This window comes from Vombatus ursinus, unplaced genomic scaffold (genome assembly GCF_900497805.2).
Source record: "Vombatus ursinus unplaced genomic scaffold, bare-nosed wombat genome assembly UNPS02014832.1, whole genome shotgun sequence".
Classification (NCBI taxonomy): Eukaryota; Metazoa; Chordata; class Mammalia; order Diprotodontia; family Vombatidae; genus Vombatus; species Vombatus ursinus.
This window is the reverse complement of record NW_020954610.1, coordinates 56,381,824-56,400,921: the sequence shown is the minus strand read 5'-3', so window position 1 is coordinate 56,400,921 and position 19,098 is coordinate 56,381,824. Positions and strand designations below refer to the sequence as shown.

The following is a 19,098-nucleotide window of genomic DNA, read 5'->3' as shown; positions in this document are numbered from 1 at the left end:
ATTCACTTCCTACTAGAATAGCGAATTATTAGCCCTTTGACATTGGAGACTCACCTTAACCTCCCTTTGGTCTCAATTTCCTTATCTGTAGAATGGGAGATAAGGGTGGATTTGATGATTTCTAAGATACATTCCAGAACTGAAATGTTATGATTGTAGCAAGTAAAATACAGGGTTCCTTAAAAAAAAATTCATGTTGAACAAGGTATATTGGACACTTAAAAAAAAAAAAGAAATGTATAACCATAAAATTTCCATCGCTTTATCACTTGAAGTGTTAGAGTGGGGGAAAGGGAGCAGTGGGAGGTGGGCACACATCAGACAAGGTGCTATCAGTGAAAGCTTCTAAAGGAAAAATATTTTGAGCTAGGTTTCAAGTCTTAAGTGTAAGCTGCTGGAGGGATGTTTTTCTTCTTTGGATCCCTAGGGCCATAAGAAGCCCTAAAAAATGTGGAAGCCCTTAAAAAATATTTGTTCCGTTTAATTAAATAATATAATAGTAACAACTCACATACAGGGCACTTGAAAGTTTTCATAGTACTTCCACATCCATTATCTCATTTGATAACTCCTAACACTCAGAGTAGGTATCATTGTCATTGGCCTGTAGATGAAGAAACTGAGGCACAGATAGGTTACAAAATTTACTCAGTGTCACACATGTAGTCAATGCAAGAGCAAAGAGTTTAACCCAGGTACTTTTATGGGTCCCAGTGTTCTTTCTAGTAAGTCACAAAAAAAAAGGGTGCATAGGTAGAAGGGAGTAACCTACTAAAATATTTCTGGTATAATGAGCTGTGTTGAGTTGGGAGCAGAGGCTTTTTTGTTTGTTTTTAGAGGAAAAGGAGAGAAAAATTCTTATTTAGTCTCAAATCAGTCCTTTAAAATGGTATAAAATACAGAATCCTTTAAGATTTGTCTGGTGCGGAAATTAATTAGCTTGTGTAGGCAGGGTTACATTTGGTTGGTTAGTAGGATAAAGGAAATTGTTTAATTCTTAGAGTGGGATTCAGGTATAAAACATTTATATAACACCTTATGGTTTACAAAGCACTGACAACAAGCTCATTTGATCCTCATAACAACCTTGAGAAGCAGGCATTATTATTATCCTCATTTTCAGATGGGGAAACTGAGGCAAACAGAAGTTAAGTCACACAGGTAATAAGTGTCTGAAGTCAAATTTGAACTCAATTCTTCCAGACTCAAAGTCTAGCACTCTATCCACTGTGTCACGTAACTGAACGTAAAAAAAAAAGTTACATATTTTGAGGCAATGTACTAGATACCCTGCAGTTGGCTATTTCAAAAATTCCTGCTGACAATTTGGCCGGGGGCAGGGGAAGGTCTAGATGCTTATGCTAAAAACCTGTAAGGAGCAATATGACAGACAGTTGCAAAAGAAAATCAGGGCACTGGGGCTCTAAATATCTTCATATGACTGAAGAATTCAAGGTAGACTTAGATGAGTTAGGACCAAAGTCATTTTGCAACCCACATGAAAAACAGTTTGTGGGTAGATCCATATGAATGAGATAGTGGGGACTTTTTATGTGATTGGGAGTTTAAATAGTCAACTGTGAAAGTAATTTCATTAGGCATAGGCAACTATATGTCTTTTCCTGGCATGGTGACTTTTTTTTAATCATATTTCATTTTTTGCATTATACCCCTATCTGTTGATATAGTCTGGCATCCATAACAGTAACTCTCCTTTGCTACCAACATGCACATATATACTGGGAACTGCTGGGATAATATAGAAGAGCAGGAGATAATGATAAGGGCATTGGTTTAAAGCTGTGTTGTGGTCTCTCCTTTTCCCCTTAGAAGAACACAATGAATATACAGATAGAAGGTGTCTTTGCACATATTTTTTTAGTAAATGTTTATGGAGTTGAAGGTTACCTGATCATTTATTTGTAAATCTATCCTTAAGTTCCTTTATTTTTGTGTACCTCTTCTTCCTATTCGTGTTCCTCATGGCTGCCCGATTTATCAGAGTTAAATATGTGAGACAGATAGATATAGATATACAAATACTACATACACACACAGACACACACACACAAACACACAAAACTTAGCTTCTGAATTCTAGTCTTATATCTCCAAATCACCTTTCAGACTTTTCAAGGTGGATGTCCCATGGGTATCTTAAACTCAACAGGTCCAAAAATACCTCATTATCTTTTCCCCAAAACCCAAATATCTTCTAAATTTCCCTACCTCTGTAGAAGGCACCACCATCCTTCCAAATACTCAGGCTTGCCACCTCAGCATTATCCTGGACTCCTATCCTGGACTTCTCACTGTCACCAATCTCACATATCTAGTCACATGTTAAATCCTATCATTTCTCCCTCCAAAGCATCTCAAGAAGTGATTCTCTTCCTTCTACTCACGTGACCATCACCATACTTCAGGCCTATATAACCTCATACTTGGATTCCTAATGTGCACATATGCCCATGCCACTACCCATATTTAACAAACTTCAATGCCTCTGTATTGCCTCTAGGATAAAAAACACAAACTTCTCTGTTTGGCATTTAAAGTTCTTTATACCCTAACCCCAATCTTCCTTCCCAAACCCTTCACAGATTGCTCCCCTCCCCACACTCTGTCATCCTGCTAAAGTGCCCTTCTTGTAGATCCTCACACATGACTCTCTATTTACTGTTTTTATGTTGTTTCACTGACTGTCTCTCATGTTTGAAATGTATTCCCTCCTCACCTTCATGCCTTACTATCCTATTTCCTTCCCAGCTCAAGTCATGCACCAATATCTGCATGAAGCCTTCCTTGATTTAGCTCCTAGTGCCTTCTTTTACCCTACAAACTTTTATTTATTTATCTTTTTTATCTTTCCTATTTATCTATTTATCTTTTATTTATTTTGTATATCCTTAAATATACACATATACATATATGTATATGTATATGAATATGTATATGTACATAGAGACAGAGATGATAGAGATAGAGATAGTCTCCCTTAATAGAACATTAGATGCTTGGGTGTAGAGACTGATTCATTTATATCTGTGTCCCTATAGCCTAGGACAATACCAAACACTTAGTAAGCATTTAATAAATGCTTACTTATTGATTTTCTTATTACATTCAACTGACTACATTTACCTATAGAAACTAACAAATGGTGGTTAGATTCCTCGGCTAGGTCCCTGGAGTGATGAAAAAAAAAACTTCAACTCATACTGAAACATTATAATTTTCAATTGCATTATTTTCTACCATCTTCCCCATGTGTTTTTTTTTTTTAACTACACTATCAGTTAAACAGGCTTTTTTTTAGGGAATCTAACCCAGGAACCTAGCCCCTGCTTATAAAATGGATTCTGTGGAGAGAAAGTGCATTCAGGCTTCACCAACATTGAGATATGAATGAATTTGTGTGCTGTAACCTTGCTCATAAATTGAAGACATATTTGTATTATGGTTTTATATAGGTGACTTGTATTTTTACAAATATGCACACAGTACACTATCAATTTGGGGAAGAGGAAGGAGTTGGGTCACTGTTCCCACAAAAGATGTCTCCGTAATGGCTGGCTTGAGGTTTGTCATTAGATGTAAAGCAATTGTAGCTGAATGGTGGAAATAGGTTCTGCCTGAGAGGCATCTACTTATTAAGAGAGGGGAATGCCATGCTCATCTTTGCTCTTTGGAACATCTCAGAGTACTGATTTAGTTACACAGGTGGGAGTCCCTGAATGCCCTGATGCCTTGCCAAAGGATCAGCATCAGTGAAATGGAGATTTTTGTAAGATATTGGCAAAGGGCTCCAACAGGTGCCCCTCTCTAATTTCAGAGAGAGAAGGCACTTTCCTCCATGCTTAAACCGAATCTATGAGACTTTTGAGTAAAAGTCCATAGAGTTCTGGAGCTGGAAAGAATCTCCAGAGGTTATCTGGCCTCCTGCCTGGAGGCAGAGCCTGTAGCTAAAGTGTCTGAGGCAGGTGGGTGTCTGTCCTATTTTTAGACATTTTTGGGGCTGAACCTGTGGTTTCTTTGGGATGGGTAACTCTGAATGAGCAACTCCCTCTACTGAGAAAAATCAACACCTGTTTTGCAGCAGTGTTAAGAGATATGCCTGGGGCCACTGAGAGGTTATTGTGTGTCAGAGACTGGACTTGAACATAGGGCTTCTTAATTCTGAGTATAGGCTCTCTGTTATATTATGCTGTGCCTGCTATTAAACACCATAAGGGATTGATATTTCACCACTTTCCTCAATTGCACATCTCAGAGAGCTCCATCATTTTAGCAAAAAGAATTAGTTCAGGCACATTGGAACATTCAAGAACTTGGGAATCTCTGAATTGAAAGGGGTCTCAAACACCATTTAAGTCCAACTAGAGTCACTACCACATACTCTGTGATTCAGTGACACTGGCCTCCTTTGCTGTTTCTTTTGCACAACATTCTATGTCCTGACTCTAAGCATTTTTACTGGTGTTCCCCCACTCCTCATCTCTGCCTCCTGGCATTCCTGGCTTCCTTCAAATCCAAGCTAAAGTCACTTTCTGCCAGAAATCTTTCCCAGTACCTTTCATCTAAATGCCTTTCCTCTAAGACTACTCCCAGTTTATCTGGTATATAATCTGTTTGTACATAGTTGTTTGCATGTTGTTTTCCCTGTTAGCCTGAACTCCTTGAGAGCAGGAATTGTCCCCTCCCCTTCTTTTTATCCTTCTTTATAGCACAGTGGCTGACATATATTGAGTACTTAAAAAATGCTAGTTGGCTAAGTGGTCTTGTTTGCTTCGAGGTGCATTTAGTGATGCATGAAAACATCCTTTTTCTTGTAAAATTCAACTAATTTAGCAACCTCAGTTAAGAATATGGATTCTTGACGGGAAAGAGAGAACAATTCTATTTTTTTTTCTTTTAAATCCTAGTGATATTTAGTGTAAGATTGAGATGATGTGGTTCTACCTAAGCAAGTTTCATTTACTTGTGGAATTGTTCTTCAGTCCCATTTTCTATTTTATTTCTGCTTCCTCTTGTATATAGATTGCAATGCAGCTAAAAGCCACTGTCATTGAACTGAAGGTAGTTTGGTCCTTGAATTTTTACACCAAAGTAGTATTGAAGGAGCCAGGGGACTTTCTGAGGAGGACGATATTCCTGTCACTGGACTAAAAGATTCGACTGGCAGTGAAAGATCTGAATATAGGTATTCCCATCCGTTCTCCTGAGCTGGGTTTCATTTACCGTATATATTATCTTAAGCTAGAAAAGTTCTGTGATAGAATAAAGAGCAGTTACAGCTATACTGCCTCCTTTGGTTTGGGGCTGTTGAATACATTTTTTTTTCTGATTTACGGACATACACAAATAAGCACATAATTCTTATCTGTTTTCATGCTTTTGGTGTTCACCATACTACAGGTATGTGTGTGTGTCTTCATGTGTTTGTGTACCCACACTTAAGCATGCTTGATTGCCCACAGAGAGGTGCTTGGCAAGCATATCTGTTCCAACAGAGATATTTTTTAGAGTCAAGACACTGAATCATGTTGGATATAATTTTGTAGGTCTGGATTCTATTGTTCAGTTTCATGAATTTTGAATATATCCATCTCTAAAGCTCTGAGATGGAGAGTCAGAACCATTCTAGGGGGTCCTTTCTAGAACTTATCTTTAGAAAACAATTACCAGGTGTTTGAGGGAAAACTGGACTAACAGCATTGTCTTGATGCAGAATAAATGGGTCATTGGTTCCTTACATAATATATTTGTTTTTCATTAGAACATTTTGATATGGTCTTATTAAAGTATCATGTATTATTTATTATTTCTTATGAAAATGAGCTGAAGGGGAAAGTCTGTGTTTTAGGACATCCACAAATGGTATACTTAAGAGTTAGGATGAGTGGGGAGGCTTGACATACTTCCATCAGAACAGGAGATTTCTTGAGGCAAAGGAAAACAATGGGAAAAAAAACAAGAAGGGGCACAAATTTGACCTTTTTGTTTTTTCTCTCACTTTGATAGAATTTTTTTCTATTGTTTTCTTTCTTTTTACTGTAAAAAAAATACTCTCTTTCTAAATCAGAGTTGGTTTAAAAACTCAGGGTTGTTTCAACACTGCAAAAATTCTTTAAGCAAAAAAAAGTGTACGTGTGTATTCGTAAATATATATGTGTGTGTGTGTGTGTGTGTGTGTGTGTGTGTGTGTGTGTATAGGTATTCAAATTCTAGAACATTACCACCATCCCCCATAATTATATCAATCTACTAATCTTCCTTGCTCCTTCCCTCTATACTCCAGGCCTTATTTTAAATTAATCCATATTATTGTTTCTGTAATCAATTGACAGGCTCTGCAAACCAAATTTTTGTTGAACTCTGGCTTTGCAAGGTGAAAAATAAGAACAACTGATAAGATTTAGGGTGGGGAAGTGCTATGATTATGACTTAGAAGCTGTAAATAGCTTTTTAAAAAATCAGAGCTGTGGAATGATTAATTTTCTTTGATTCAGAAAGGATTTTGATTTGCCTGAAATTGAGTTCTGCTTTGTTGAGCTGACTGCTCTGTTAAATAGCAGTTATTTTTGTAAAAAAAAAAAAAAAGTCTGTGATATCACATTAGTGACACCAGCCTTTCCTTCCTTAGGAATTAATTATGCCTTGCCCTAAGTGTTACTTTTTGGTATGAATGTGTCTCTGAAAGTTGGATGCCCTGTTTTGCTGCATTAGGCTTTGATGAAGCTTTGGGGGAGGTTCCTTTCTGGAAACAACAACATCATTAGACTTCTGCTCTGAGATTTAACCTTTCTTTCAGAAAAAAAATAATAATTCAATCATTTTGTCAAAATCCATTAAAAAATACTAGTGTCTCTGGTCATATTTTTTACTACTGTCAAGAAGAATGAGCTTTTCTATGGGACCTCAAGGACAAGTTAGAGTATTAGTTTTTTGATTTGCAGGTCACATCCTATTTTATTGCATAAAGACTAACTAAATCTACTAATGAATAATTATTACTCCATAAAATAAAGGGGGGAAAGTCTGCAAGAGCAGAATACTAATTGAAACAATGAGGTATTGAAATTAAAGGGGAAAAAATCAACAGCAAACCCCCTGAAATGGCCATCATGATTTACCCAAGTAAACTGAGAGGGCAATCTCTTATTACAGACTTACTTTCTTAGCATGTACATTTATAATTTTAAATAAAATAGGGTTCAGAGCAGTTTTAAGCTCCTTGCCTTCATCAATGCAATAATTCATAGCATCTTGATGGTGATTTTATATGCTTTCTCCTGAATACAGAGATAGTGAATGACATGGAGATGTAAAGCTAAAGCTGTTAAAAATGTCCTGTTGTTTATCGCTGTTACTGCTCAGTGCTGGGATCCTGCTGCCTGCCTGAGCTCCAGTCCTTCTCCCTGCCACACTCTGCACTCTGGTTCTTAGAAGGGGAAATTCCATTTTATTTGTCAGGTGTGGTTCCAAAAGGGTAAAAAAAAAATCATAACAGACATCCAGTCCCAGCTGGGCAATAGCATTAATTGCCCAAATCTCCTGAATGCCTGTGATACAGCACTCTCGCTTGCTCCCCCACCTTCCCTGGGGATTTTTAAAATGCACTATTTGAATTTTGGTGAGTGGTAAAGACCCTGCCCTAGGACCCATTTGACAAATGAGAAGCCGTGCAGCATCAGCACCAGTCGACTGAGCCTCAGTGAGTTAATCTCTCTCTCTCTCTCTCTTCCTCTCTCTCTCTTTCTCTCTCTTCTCTCCCTTTCTCCCTCTTTCCTTCTCTCCCTCTCTCCCCCCCTTCCTCTCTCTTCCTCTCTCTCTCCCTTTCTCCTCTCCCTCTCTCTCTCTTCCTCCCTTTCCTCCCCCTTCTCTCTTTCTCTCCCTCTCTTCCTTAGTCAGCAGCTACTGTGGTGTGAGACAAGCCGGCTCTCACTGTCATTGAGGAAGTTCCATTTGCTCATCAATAGGCTGCAGGCTGCTGTTGTGTCTTCCCTTTCCCCCCCCTTAAAGGAGGGTGGGAGGGAGGGTCGGGCTGAGAATTATTTCCAGTTTAAAAAAAAAAAGGGAAAGGGAAACCAAATAACAACAAGGCAAAACAAATATAGTTTTTAAAAAATCTATCAAGTGGCCTTAGCTTAAGACAAATGAACGTAAGGCTATAGCAACTCAAAAAAAAAAAAAAAGGAAAGGGGGGAGGGGGAGAGAGAGATACTGTTTCTTACTAAGATAATCAGCAAAATTTAAAAAAAAAATCCACTCAAACTGTACCGACAAGACAGGAGAAACGTGCTTGCATGCAAGCCTCTTCACTTGTTCTACGTAGACTTCAGAGAAGCACCATGCAGCATCCCCTCACGGGTGCAACCTGCGTAGCTCTCCCCAATGTGGGCATGTGTCCCCAGCTCTCCTGTGCCTTGACTTTTATGTACTTACAGCAGGTAAGTCGCGTTTCTTTTCTCAGCACCTTGCCTTGTTCCTGCATGGACAGCATACCTATGCCCCAGACCGGGGAAGATTCTCTGCTTTTAAAGCCCATCTCTCTGTAGGACGAGGGTATATAAACGAACTGCTTAGTGTTTGTGATGTTCGATTTTGCATTGGGGGAGTGGGGTGGAGGGGGGAAGGGGACAAAGAAGAGGGGTGTGTTGGGGGAAGGAGAATAGAAGAGGGGGGAAAGATCTCTTTTTAGTAGCATATCTCTTGCATCAGAAATCCCTTTTATTTTATGAAATCTTCACCAAAAGCTGTTTGCACATATGCTTAATACTTTGATTGCATTACTCATAGATACAGTACTAGAGTTCCAGCCATAAAAATGGTGTGCTTTCTTCACTTGCAAGCATAAAATGCACTTCTAATGTAAATGTGCCCAGTGGCAATTTCATTTTAAGACCCCTTTGAAGCCAGGAATTTTAAGTCTTTGTTGAGGCGCTCTGCTGACTACAATTTCAATCAGACTGATTTTAATTAGGAAAAAAAATGTTTTTAAGTTTGCCTATGTTTTCAAACCGGCAGACTGCACGCAGAGGATCACAGCATTTGAATTGTAGACCTATGTCAGCCTAGAAATTTGCTTCAAAAATCAAGGAACAATGCCTTGTTCTAGTCATGCTTAATGATGGGTTTTTTTTTTGTTTGTTTGTTTGTTTTTTAGTTGTTGTTTGATTTTTTTTTTTGTATTCGTTGGCACATGCATCGGTAGGAATCCCCCCTCCCTCCCTCTTTCTCTCTTTTTATGGTCTCGCCGAGGAATTTTTTTTTTCTTTCCCCTTTGCAGTCTTCGTGCATTTCACTGTTTTCTTGCTATCTGTCTCGCAGAGTATTATTAGATCTCTGAACTAGGGTTGGTTAGGTGGGTTTGGAATCCTGACTATAGTATGGGGTAGTGCCCCCCCTTTAAATTAGTGATTCATCACTATAGGCAGGGGACAGTACCTCTGTAATTCAAAGATTAGAAATAGGTTTTCATGCAAATGGGAATTGTTTTAGCTTGATAATCCTGCCCCTACTATTTGGAGAGTTTAAAATCATTTCTAGTCATTTCATGGGCTCCTGATAACTCACCTGAAGTATACCTTTTATTTGGCATTTAGGGCTGATACTCAAACTTGAATTGGTGGAGTTGAGATTATTCCTGCTCCAAAGATCTAGAAATGATATACATATATGCAGATTTCTATTTTGAAATTGTATGTAATTTGATATCAAGTTTATCTCCTAAAGAAAGTAGCACTTAGGGTTATTCTGTGTGGAAAGCCTATTTAGTAACATCCAGTAATTTTAAAAGTACACTGGGATTGGGGTGTCTCATTCTAAATATTATTTTATTCCATTTCTCCTTTAGTAACCTGTGCCGGGAAATATTTCCCAAGAGAGTGCTGGTAACACACTAAATGATTCATTTGGCTCTACAGTTTATATGTGCCTGTGCTGCTTGTGTGTACGTGTGTTTGTGTGAATTCATGTGTTATCCATTACATGAATGTACTAATAGGTGTTTTATATAAACTCTAAGAATCAGTTGTACTGTAATTGCCTTACTAATATTAGTTGGTTCTTTGCATCCTACCTACATTTATCCCATTTTTTAAATTCATTCATTTCAAAGGTTGTTACATAATAAGTAGAATAACATAATAATTCAACATTCTGGATCCTTTCCTTCTCCTCCCTCCCCCAACTCCCTTACTCCCCATTTTTGGTGTTTGTTCCTCTAAAGTTCTCAAATATCAGTTTGTTGATTTAGACACAGCATGCCAAAGGAAAGAGTGACATAAGGTGAGAGGTCATTTTCACCATGCAAGAAAGTGGTAGAAATGATTACATAAAGATGAGGTGTAGAGGTTGTAATAATCTTTTGTGATCTGTTGCAGTATTCGCATGCAAACATACCTTTTGGATTTAAGGAAATAGTGGTTGTCAGAACAAATGTTTAGAAGTGATTAAATTAGTTGCCACTTTGTATTTTGAGAACAAAATGAGGAGTGATACTTAAAATGTGCTTTAGAGTTCCTTTTTTGTCCTTGTTGGTATACCATGTTGTTAACTCTTTGGGTGAATAGACCTATAGTGTGATGTCAAGGATAGAGGTTTGTAGTTATGATAGTAGTTTTGCCTCTTGTCTCACTACCGGATCTGAAGCCTGTGGTATAAATAAGTAGTCATTGATTTCAAGCATCTTATCCAGAACTGTAGATTTTTCAGTTGTTCTATCCATCTACCTCCCTAAAGAATAAATCTTTTGGGAGGTATTTTTAGACTGATTACTTGTGGTTATCACTTTTGTCATGCATTTTGTGACATTCTAGTAATATTGAGTTTATTTAAGAAATTCAAATAATTGCTTAATTTTAAAAAGCGTTAAAAGGTACACTAATCCAATGGATTTAGAATGGCTCTTCGTTTCTTTATCACATAGTAAGTTGCTCAAACAGGTGAAACTGTAAAACATTATTTTAAAAATCATACCTTGTTAGACATGAAAAGAAAGAACATTTTAATGTGCTCTTTAAACATGATAAAGTGAAATATACCAATAAAATGTGAGTTGGATTTTACATTTCCTTTGCTCAAAACTACTATTGAAAAAAGAAAAAAGAAAAAAAAGAAAAGAAAAAACAAACAGACCAGATTTAATGGATGTTACTCAATAGATTCTTCATTGATACAGTTTCCCTGCTAGTAAAATTGGGTACTATTCCTTGGGTAATGATTCTATTATCTGTCTCTCTGTGTCCCCCTTCCCCTTTCCCCCCTAATATTTATCACTCCTTTCCACTCCAAACCCATACATACTTAGCAGCCAGTCACTCCCTATTTTCCGGGACTTATTTCAAAAACAAATCCATCTAATATAAGAATATGCAGACTCAATCTGTGTCTTCACAAAATGATGGGGAGAAGTCAGGCAATTAATTCAAGTTAAAACAAACAAAGGTGGTGGGGGGGGCGGGAAGTAGAGGACCCTTTTGTCTGAAGTATCTAAATCATTTAGACAAGGTGAAGAACGTTTTGATGGCTAATTGATTTTGTCTCTGGCTAACTTATTTTTCCCTTATTCTTATAGCATTAACAATTCCTTCCCCTTTCTCACTCCCCCATTCATTTCCTAGATTCTACAAGCAGTGTTACAATATAAAATATTATATGATCCTGTTCATGCCTAGACATTGTTTCTGATAAAGCTATTATCATTAAAAAGTACAAAAAGTAAGCACTGTTACTGTTTATTTTATTCAGAGAAAGGGAGAGAGAGGGAGAAATGGATGGTGGATTCTTGGTATTTACTCTGTTCTCTAGAGCAAGCCAATGCTTAGGTCACTCTTCCTATTTGACATTCAGCATTTTGATGGATTGGTGTTGGCTTCACAGTGTCATCTATCAGGTGTGTTCTAAGGATGGTTATTTTACCAGGTAAACCACAAAAGACACCCATAATGCTATAAGAAAATTCATACATGTGATATACAGAAGTCGTTTGAACTATGAATCTATCAATATAGCCAAAGGAGTATTATTATTAACTATTTTCTGCGAACAACTTGTATAGGCAATTTTAATATGGATCACAAATTTTCAATCTTGATGTGAACTAAAGTATAAACTCAATCCTTTTTTTCCACCCTCATGAGAGGAAATAAACTAGTTGCTTATGAGTACTACCTTTCTTCTTTACCTAAGTACCAAAAAATCCTTTTATTTTTTTTTCTAAGGGTTATTCTACAGAGGGTTGGCTAGGTGGCAGGACAGACTTTTTGTTGTCTTCATTCTAACTATGTGATAGGTTTTCCCTCAGAGTAAGATTTTTATACTGTATTTTAACTTCTGAAAAGGAATCTAATAGTATGTTGACTGACTTTCCCCTGTTCTTAAGCCCCCATTGCCTACTCCCAGTTTTGTTTTAAAACCTTCTTCATCTGTCAAGTGCTATTCAGCCAATACCTTTTTATCAGATGAAATAAGAAAAGCCAAATACTTAAATTCCACATATTTTGTTGTTATTGTTGTTGTTGTTGTTTTAAGATGCCTTTAAAATGGGCCATGCCACCATCAATATCTTAAGATTGGTAATTTTTTCCATTTAATGATGATACATGTGGTTTGTTTTAAATAGTGAAGTGGTTTGTACAAAGGGTAATTTCTCTTAAATGAAGTCATTGCTCATAGTGGACATCCTCAGATCGAAAGCAATTGAACTGAAACCTCCGTATCAACCTTCTCTGTCTTTAATTAGAAAGTAGTTCACAGCATAGATAGTGATCTGAGCTACCGGCTTTCATACTCAAGATAAAGCAAGGGAAAATAGCCCCATGCACAAGCCAGAGTTATAAATTTAGGAAACATTAGATAGGCCATAACCATTATGGTCATGAAGAAAAGTTCAATTCTCATTCAAGTTACTTACCTTGTGCTACTCAATCTGATGATTTATCTTTTTTTTTTTTAATCATGTTCTTTCTTCATGGCTTAATTCAATGTTGATTTATTAGATTGGGCTGTGGATTGGAGTGGTCAATGGTGTCAATAATGTAGAAAAGAATTAGGACAGATTATCTTCATGTCTAAATTGTTTAAAGAATTAAAACGGCTTGGATGAGTACATTTCTAGGCACTGATTGCTGATTGATAAAGAGCCAGTATCACTGTCCTAAAATGGAGCCCCCTTTTTCATAAAGTCTTGACCACATGAGAAACCCTCTTCTTTTTGTATTTCCTAATTTAGGTAAAGGACCATTATCTGAGTGTGTTGGTATGTAAACACTGGCCTTGCTTTCAAAAGTGTGCCTCCATTTCTGATCCAGGAATGGATCCTGTAGTTTACTACAGCACATAGAAAGTTGTTTCTTTCCCATTGTATGTATTGCTAACTACCCCTGCTATAAAATTATTTAATCTGAATTTGGTTCATGAAAATTCTAAGCATCTGTTAGCTTACCAATCTGAGTTCTGCAAAATTTAGTTCCATCTATTTCATGGCAATTTTCATGTGAGAACATACAACCCTTTTTATGCTTGCATGAGCAAAGGAAGTCCACATTACTGATGCTCACTTGCCATCTGTTTTTCTTACAGCTGGGCCTTGAATAATTGTCCAGTAGCTGATGGACTGAGGGTAGACAATCTTTTTAGGGTGTTCTGATTCATTTAACCAGCCTCCCTGCCCCAAGAGGAAACATAATGCTTGTTTATTCGTATTGGTTGGGTAAAAAACAGTGTAGTTTGTCAGGCAAATAATAGTGTTCTGGAAGAGAAAGAAATTGCACCATTGTAAACAAGGTTGATGCATTTGCGCCTAAGGGGGCAATGTGGCACTCTCAGGAAATGTCATCATTTGAATGAAACAAATCTGACAAAGTGTGGGTGTAATTGTCCCATCTGGAGAGACCTTTTAATGTACATGAGGAGATGTCCCAGGGTGCTGTTTAATTCAATTAAGAAAAATAAAGTAAGTTTGATTCAACAATAAAGTTTCTTTCAAACACACACCTTAGATGTAAGAAAAGCAGCACATGTGTTGGAGAGGACAATGCAACTCAGGTTGCATGAAGGTGACTGTCATTTTCTGAGGATGTGTTTCATCTGGCCATCTTGAGTTGGGCCATGTTGAAAAAAGGTCAGTTCCTCTCCACAAAGGCATGAGAAGTAAATTGGATGGGCCCTGTTACCCCTTGCTAATTACTCAGAAGAACTGTGAAAGAAAGAACATCTGGAGAGGAGATTCATAGGAGTTTTGGGAAGAACATGGGACTTTAATGGCATTTGACTCTTTCTTTGGACAGTACTTCTACTTTCAGAGTTCTCTAGATAATTAAAGTTGACCTAGGGCATGATGCATGGAGAAAAGCACAGAAAGCCAGAGACTGGGAGGGAAGGGGGAAAGACTGTAAGGGTGGGGGTAGAGACACAGAGAGAGACAGAGGAGAGGCACACACACACAGAGGAGAGAGACGGAGAGACAAAAAGAGAGGCAGACAGATAAGACAGAGAGAAGGAGAGAGACGAAGAAGACAGATGGAATAGAAATATTCATGGTGGCATTTTAGAGGGCACTGAATCCGTAAAGCTTTGTGTATTTAGTCTTTTACCTGGTGGCAGGTGACAGACACCTTTGTATTAAGACCAAGAGAGTTATTTTACAAAGTGGAGTGCCAAGGATATTGTGGGAAGAGAAAACTGAACTGGGTTAATCTGAATTTCCCGTGGTCAAAGCAGAGAAGGTGAGCCTGAATTTATAAGCCTTATACCAAATTCCCTTCCCAAAAATGGGGTGAGAAGCAACACCCTAGTCTGTTCAGGCTGGCCCCTGAAACCTCAGGCTTAGGTGCCCAGCACATCATGATGAGGCTTTCTTGAGAAACAGTCTGACCTGCCAGTTCCACTGAGGCTCAAAGGTGCCCAGGTGATTGATTTATCAGGTGGCAAGTGATAAGTTGAGTCCATCGGCTCTAGTGAGCAACTTGTGCCGTTTCTTTGCCTGAATCCGTCATTTCCCCCTGACTAGCCGAGTGCAGAGGCATTGACTTCTTTTCCCTGGCACTCCCCCTCCTCCTCCGTCAGTGCAGTAGCCCAGTGAATTTAATTAGGGAAAATAGCATATTTAATGTCTATAGTGTGCTGAGCACTTGTAGTTGGGGCCTTTGGTCTTTTGCACTGTAGCAGGCTCCAGCTGAGGAGAGAGCTCACTCTGTTTTGATCCTGCTCTTTTTGTTGTGTTAAACACATGCAGAATCAAAATTAGGGGCTGTAGTAAGAGCTAAAAGCACACGGAGGGTTAGTTTGGGCTCCCAGTGAGGTAATGATTTTGTACAGATATGGAACCAGAGTGCATGCTAGTTAGGATTGAAGTACCTAAACTGTTCCAATGATGATGAAAGGGAACACAAATGGCTTCATCTTAATAAGTCTGGTTTGTGTACATGTGTGTGGTTTTGTTTGTTTGTTTGTTTTTGTGTTGGTGGAGAGGAGAGTGTTTGATTTTTGATCATTTGTTCAGCTTCTGACTACATTTTTCTTATCCAAAACCATAGCCATCAAGCCCTTTGTCTTCCCTTCTCTCTCTCTCTCTCTCTCTCTCTCTCTCTCTCTGTCTCTCTCTCCAAAACCATAGCCATCAAGCCCTTTGTCTTCCTCTGTCTCTCTCTGTCTCTCTGTCTCTCTGACTCTCTGTCTCTGTCTCTCTCTCTCTGTGAGTATGCCTACTTCCTATCTCTGCATGACCACCATTATGGGGGCTGTTACTCAGCTCTTCCAAGAAGTACCTCAGCCCAAGTTGCTTCGTGGGCCTGATTTCTCTGGACTCTTATTCAGCCTGTTTGACAGTGGAGAACTTGGGTTTTTTAAAGATGCGTTTTCAAGATCGAAATCGGGCAGTAAGAATAAATGTTTTGAAACAGGGCAACTAAATTGTTAAATTCATGCTGTGTGACTTGAACTTCATCAATGACAAATGGCCTGGGAAACTGGGCTGAAAAACTTACTTTAGGTGAGCCCCATGAGGGGTCAGATGTTCCCAGAACTTGGTCCAAACTTCTCCCAAATCAAATGGGCCATTCCCTCCAGGTGGACAGGTGTATTTATAATAGATTTATGATGCACTGCTGGTAAAATAAATTCAGAGCTTCTCCATTCCGGTCCCTCCTACTTTACCTGGGTCTTTCTTCCCTCTCTGTCAGCCGTTTGTCCTGTCTTTAGGATGTAATATTGGCTACAAAGCTCAATTAATGGTCTATGACAGGGGGAGGGGAAAAAATTCTCTCTCTTTTCAGAAGCAAAGTTATTTACTTTCAAAAGCTGACAGAATAACACTGCAGGGGCTTCATTTATTTCTGTTCAGAACGTCATTATTCTGTAATGCAGAGGGACTTTGGCATGCGTTGCAGACTTATTCGTATAATCTTTATTATGCTGGGTGGCTACTTCAGTATACATTGGCATACAGGAGTGTTTCTGAGGTTCCTACCCCACCCCTACCCTCACCCCTGCCCCTTTCTTTTTTGCTGGACTGGGTCCTTGTGTTTATTAAGGTTTGCCACTCAAAGAACATCCTTGCTTGAACCTGGATTGGGTAGAGTCAGGCTCCAGGCCTCCCATCTATGAGAGTGATTGCATTGTTGTTGGTTGTCTTATCATTGTTGGTTGTCCTGTTTCTCCTGGTGCAAAGCAGGTGGAGTGGGACTGCTATTGCAACATTACTCTTTATCTGCCCTGCATCCTCGCATTTCTGGAAAGCAAAGGCATCTACTGAAAATGTTCTCTTGGAAATCTGTTCTTTTTTTTTTCCATTTAAGCTCTATGACAGGTTCTTTCATAAACATTATCTGTCCAAAAATGTGTAATGTTTTTGCTTCACTTTGTCGTGAGCTGTAAAATTAGGAGGAAGAAAGCCATTATTTTCTTTCCCTAATTGTGCACCCACAGAATCTCTCTTATAGACCCATCTTTCAGAAATAGTGAGCCTCAGGATCTGCTTCAATGACCTTTTCCTGCCCTCACTTTGTCTCCCATCCTCAGGATTACTTCCTTGTTTCTTTCAGCTTTTTGTTTTTGTGCTTCTTTTGAAAGGTATAGAAGATACTATTACAGCACAGGTCTTGGGAGACTCAAAAGAAACAAGGCAATAGCCGAAGTACCTAGTTCTCCTTGGGCATGAGTGGTCCCTCCTCTGTGCCAGGTCTCTGTTTGGCCCCATAGAAACCTGTATCCCAGATCTTTTCCTTAATTAAAGTAAACTCTTCTCTGTCTTTGTTAGGGGGAAATAGTTCAGTGTAATCAATAATCACATAGTTGTTTCATAGTTGTTTTTTTTTAATTAATGCTAAGTCCATAAACAAAGGAGAACTGCAAATTAGCCCTATCATCTCTTCCTAGATAATTCCTATTTGCCTTTTTTTTTCCATTAAAAAATTTAATGTATTTCAGTCTACTTTGAAATTGTAGGAGTTGGGGGAGAAAGGAAAAAGGCAAAGTACAAGACTATTGGGAAGCGTCAAACAGAGAATGATGGAGTACATTTCCTAGCAGCCAATTCCAATCCCAAAATCCCTGTTGTGCAGAAGGGCTTTCCAATGAACACAGGAAATGCAGCCATTGCCCGGCACAGTATTAATGATTTATACACGCCGCATCACTGCTTTTGTTCACCAGCAGGTCTTGGTCGTGTTAATGAAGGAATTTCAGGGAGCGGGGTCCCGGCATGCCAAGCTGTTTTTGCTCAATACGGCAAATGTTGCTTCATAAATCAAAAGAATTTAGTGCTTTACAACCTTTCTGAGCTTGAGTATTTTTTTTTAAATCTGATTCACCTAGGAATATTTTCATTGCTTTTCTATAAAGAATGAATGAAGTCCTGGATGAGATCTCTCTCAGCTGTTTTAGAGTAGATTGGTTAGCTTCACCATAACATTATGCATCCATTTGTTTCCCATTTGGTATTTATGCTTTATGGTGTTGTCTATGGAAATGGACTGACACCATTTTATTAGCATAAAGAGATGCAGATCGTATTAAATTCTGTCTTCCTTACTATATATTACCAAATGAAACAGAGGAAATTTGAGTTTACAGTAAGCAAAGTAAAGCAGCTTCCATTATCTAAAGTCACAGTATGATGACACTGCTATACACAAGTGTGTACAGTAAAAGAAAACAATGCTTGAAGAAGTTTTTTTAATTTTTTTTTAGTTTCGTTATGTTTTACTTATCTGGAGAAAGAGGATCAACTTTGTCTTAGGAACAGGTGAGAGTTTAATTTTCTGAATTCAGCTTTCTCATTTCAAAAAAATTTTGTCCTTTCTTGACCACTGTAATCTAGGATAACTTGGCTTTTGTTTTTAATCTAATAATACATATATACATATGTATCTATATCTACATATAGACAGATATATCTATATAGGTAGATATATAGATACTGTAACTCAGCATAACTTTACCTTTGTTTTAATCTGACACATACATATATATCTATGTCTCTATCTATATTTACATATAGATATAGACATATCTATATATAGATAGGTATATAGACAGACATATCCATGACACTGTAACCCAGTGTAACTTTGCCTTTGTTTTTAACCTGATGTATACATATATACATACATACGTGTCTAAATATCTGTCTATATAGATATACATCTACATACATATATGTATGTGTATGTATGTTTGTTTTTTGCTTCAGGGTATACTCTTTTTTTTTTTTCCAAATGATTTGTTTGGGATATCTCTGAGTTCCTTTTTTAGTGAAGTTCACACAGACAAATCAATGGTATATTTATATTTCCACTGATCATGTTCCATGTTTGGTTTGAATTTTCTTTAATTTTGCTCCCACTCTATTAGAAATGGGAATTAAATTATAACAGAGGACTCAGAAAGAATCCAAAATAAAATCAGAGTATTTGTGTAATGTGAATTGCATCTATCTTCTGTCCATTATGATGATTTTTTTGTTTGAAAAGCTGATGGATTTTTTTAGGCTATGTTATAAACATGAAGAGAAAATATGCATCATATTTTATAGGAAGGAAACATGCCTATTCAATAGAGTTGCCACATTCTTTCTGTGATAAAACTTACCTT

The 19,098-nt window shown here is 37.9% G+C and overlaps 1 protein-coding gene across 2 annotated transcripts in view; it reads left to right on the top strand.

Moving 5' to 3' along the window:
• Positions 1-8,354: 8,354 nt before the first annotated feature.
• Positions 8,355-19,098, top strand: part of RBFOX1 (RNA binding fox-1 homolog 1) — a 411,528-nt gene continuing 400,784 nt past the window's right edge. For both annotated transcript variants that reach the window (XM_027839400.1, XM_027839402.1), the window contains exon 1: positions 8,355-8,453. In XM_027839400.1, the coding sequence (XP_027695201.1) occupies positions 8,355-8,453 (99 nt within the window). The remainder of the gene's footprint in view (positions 8,454-19,098) is intronic.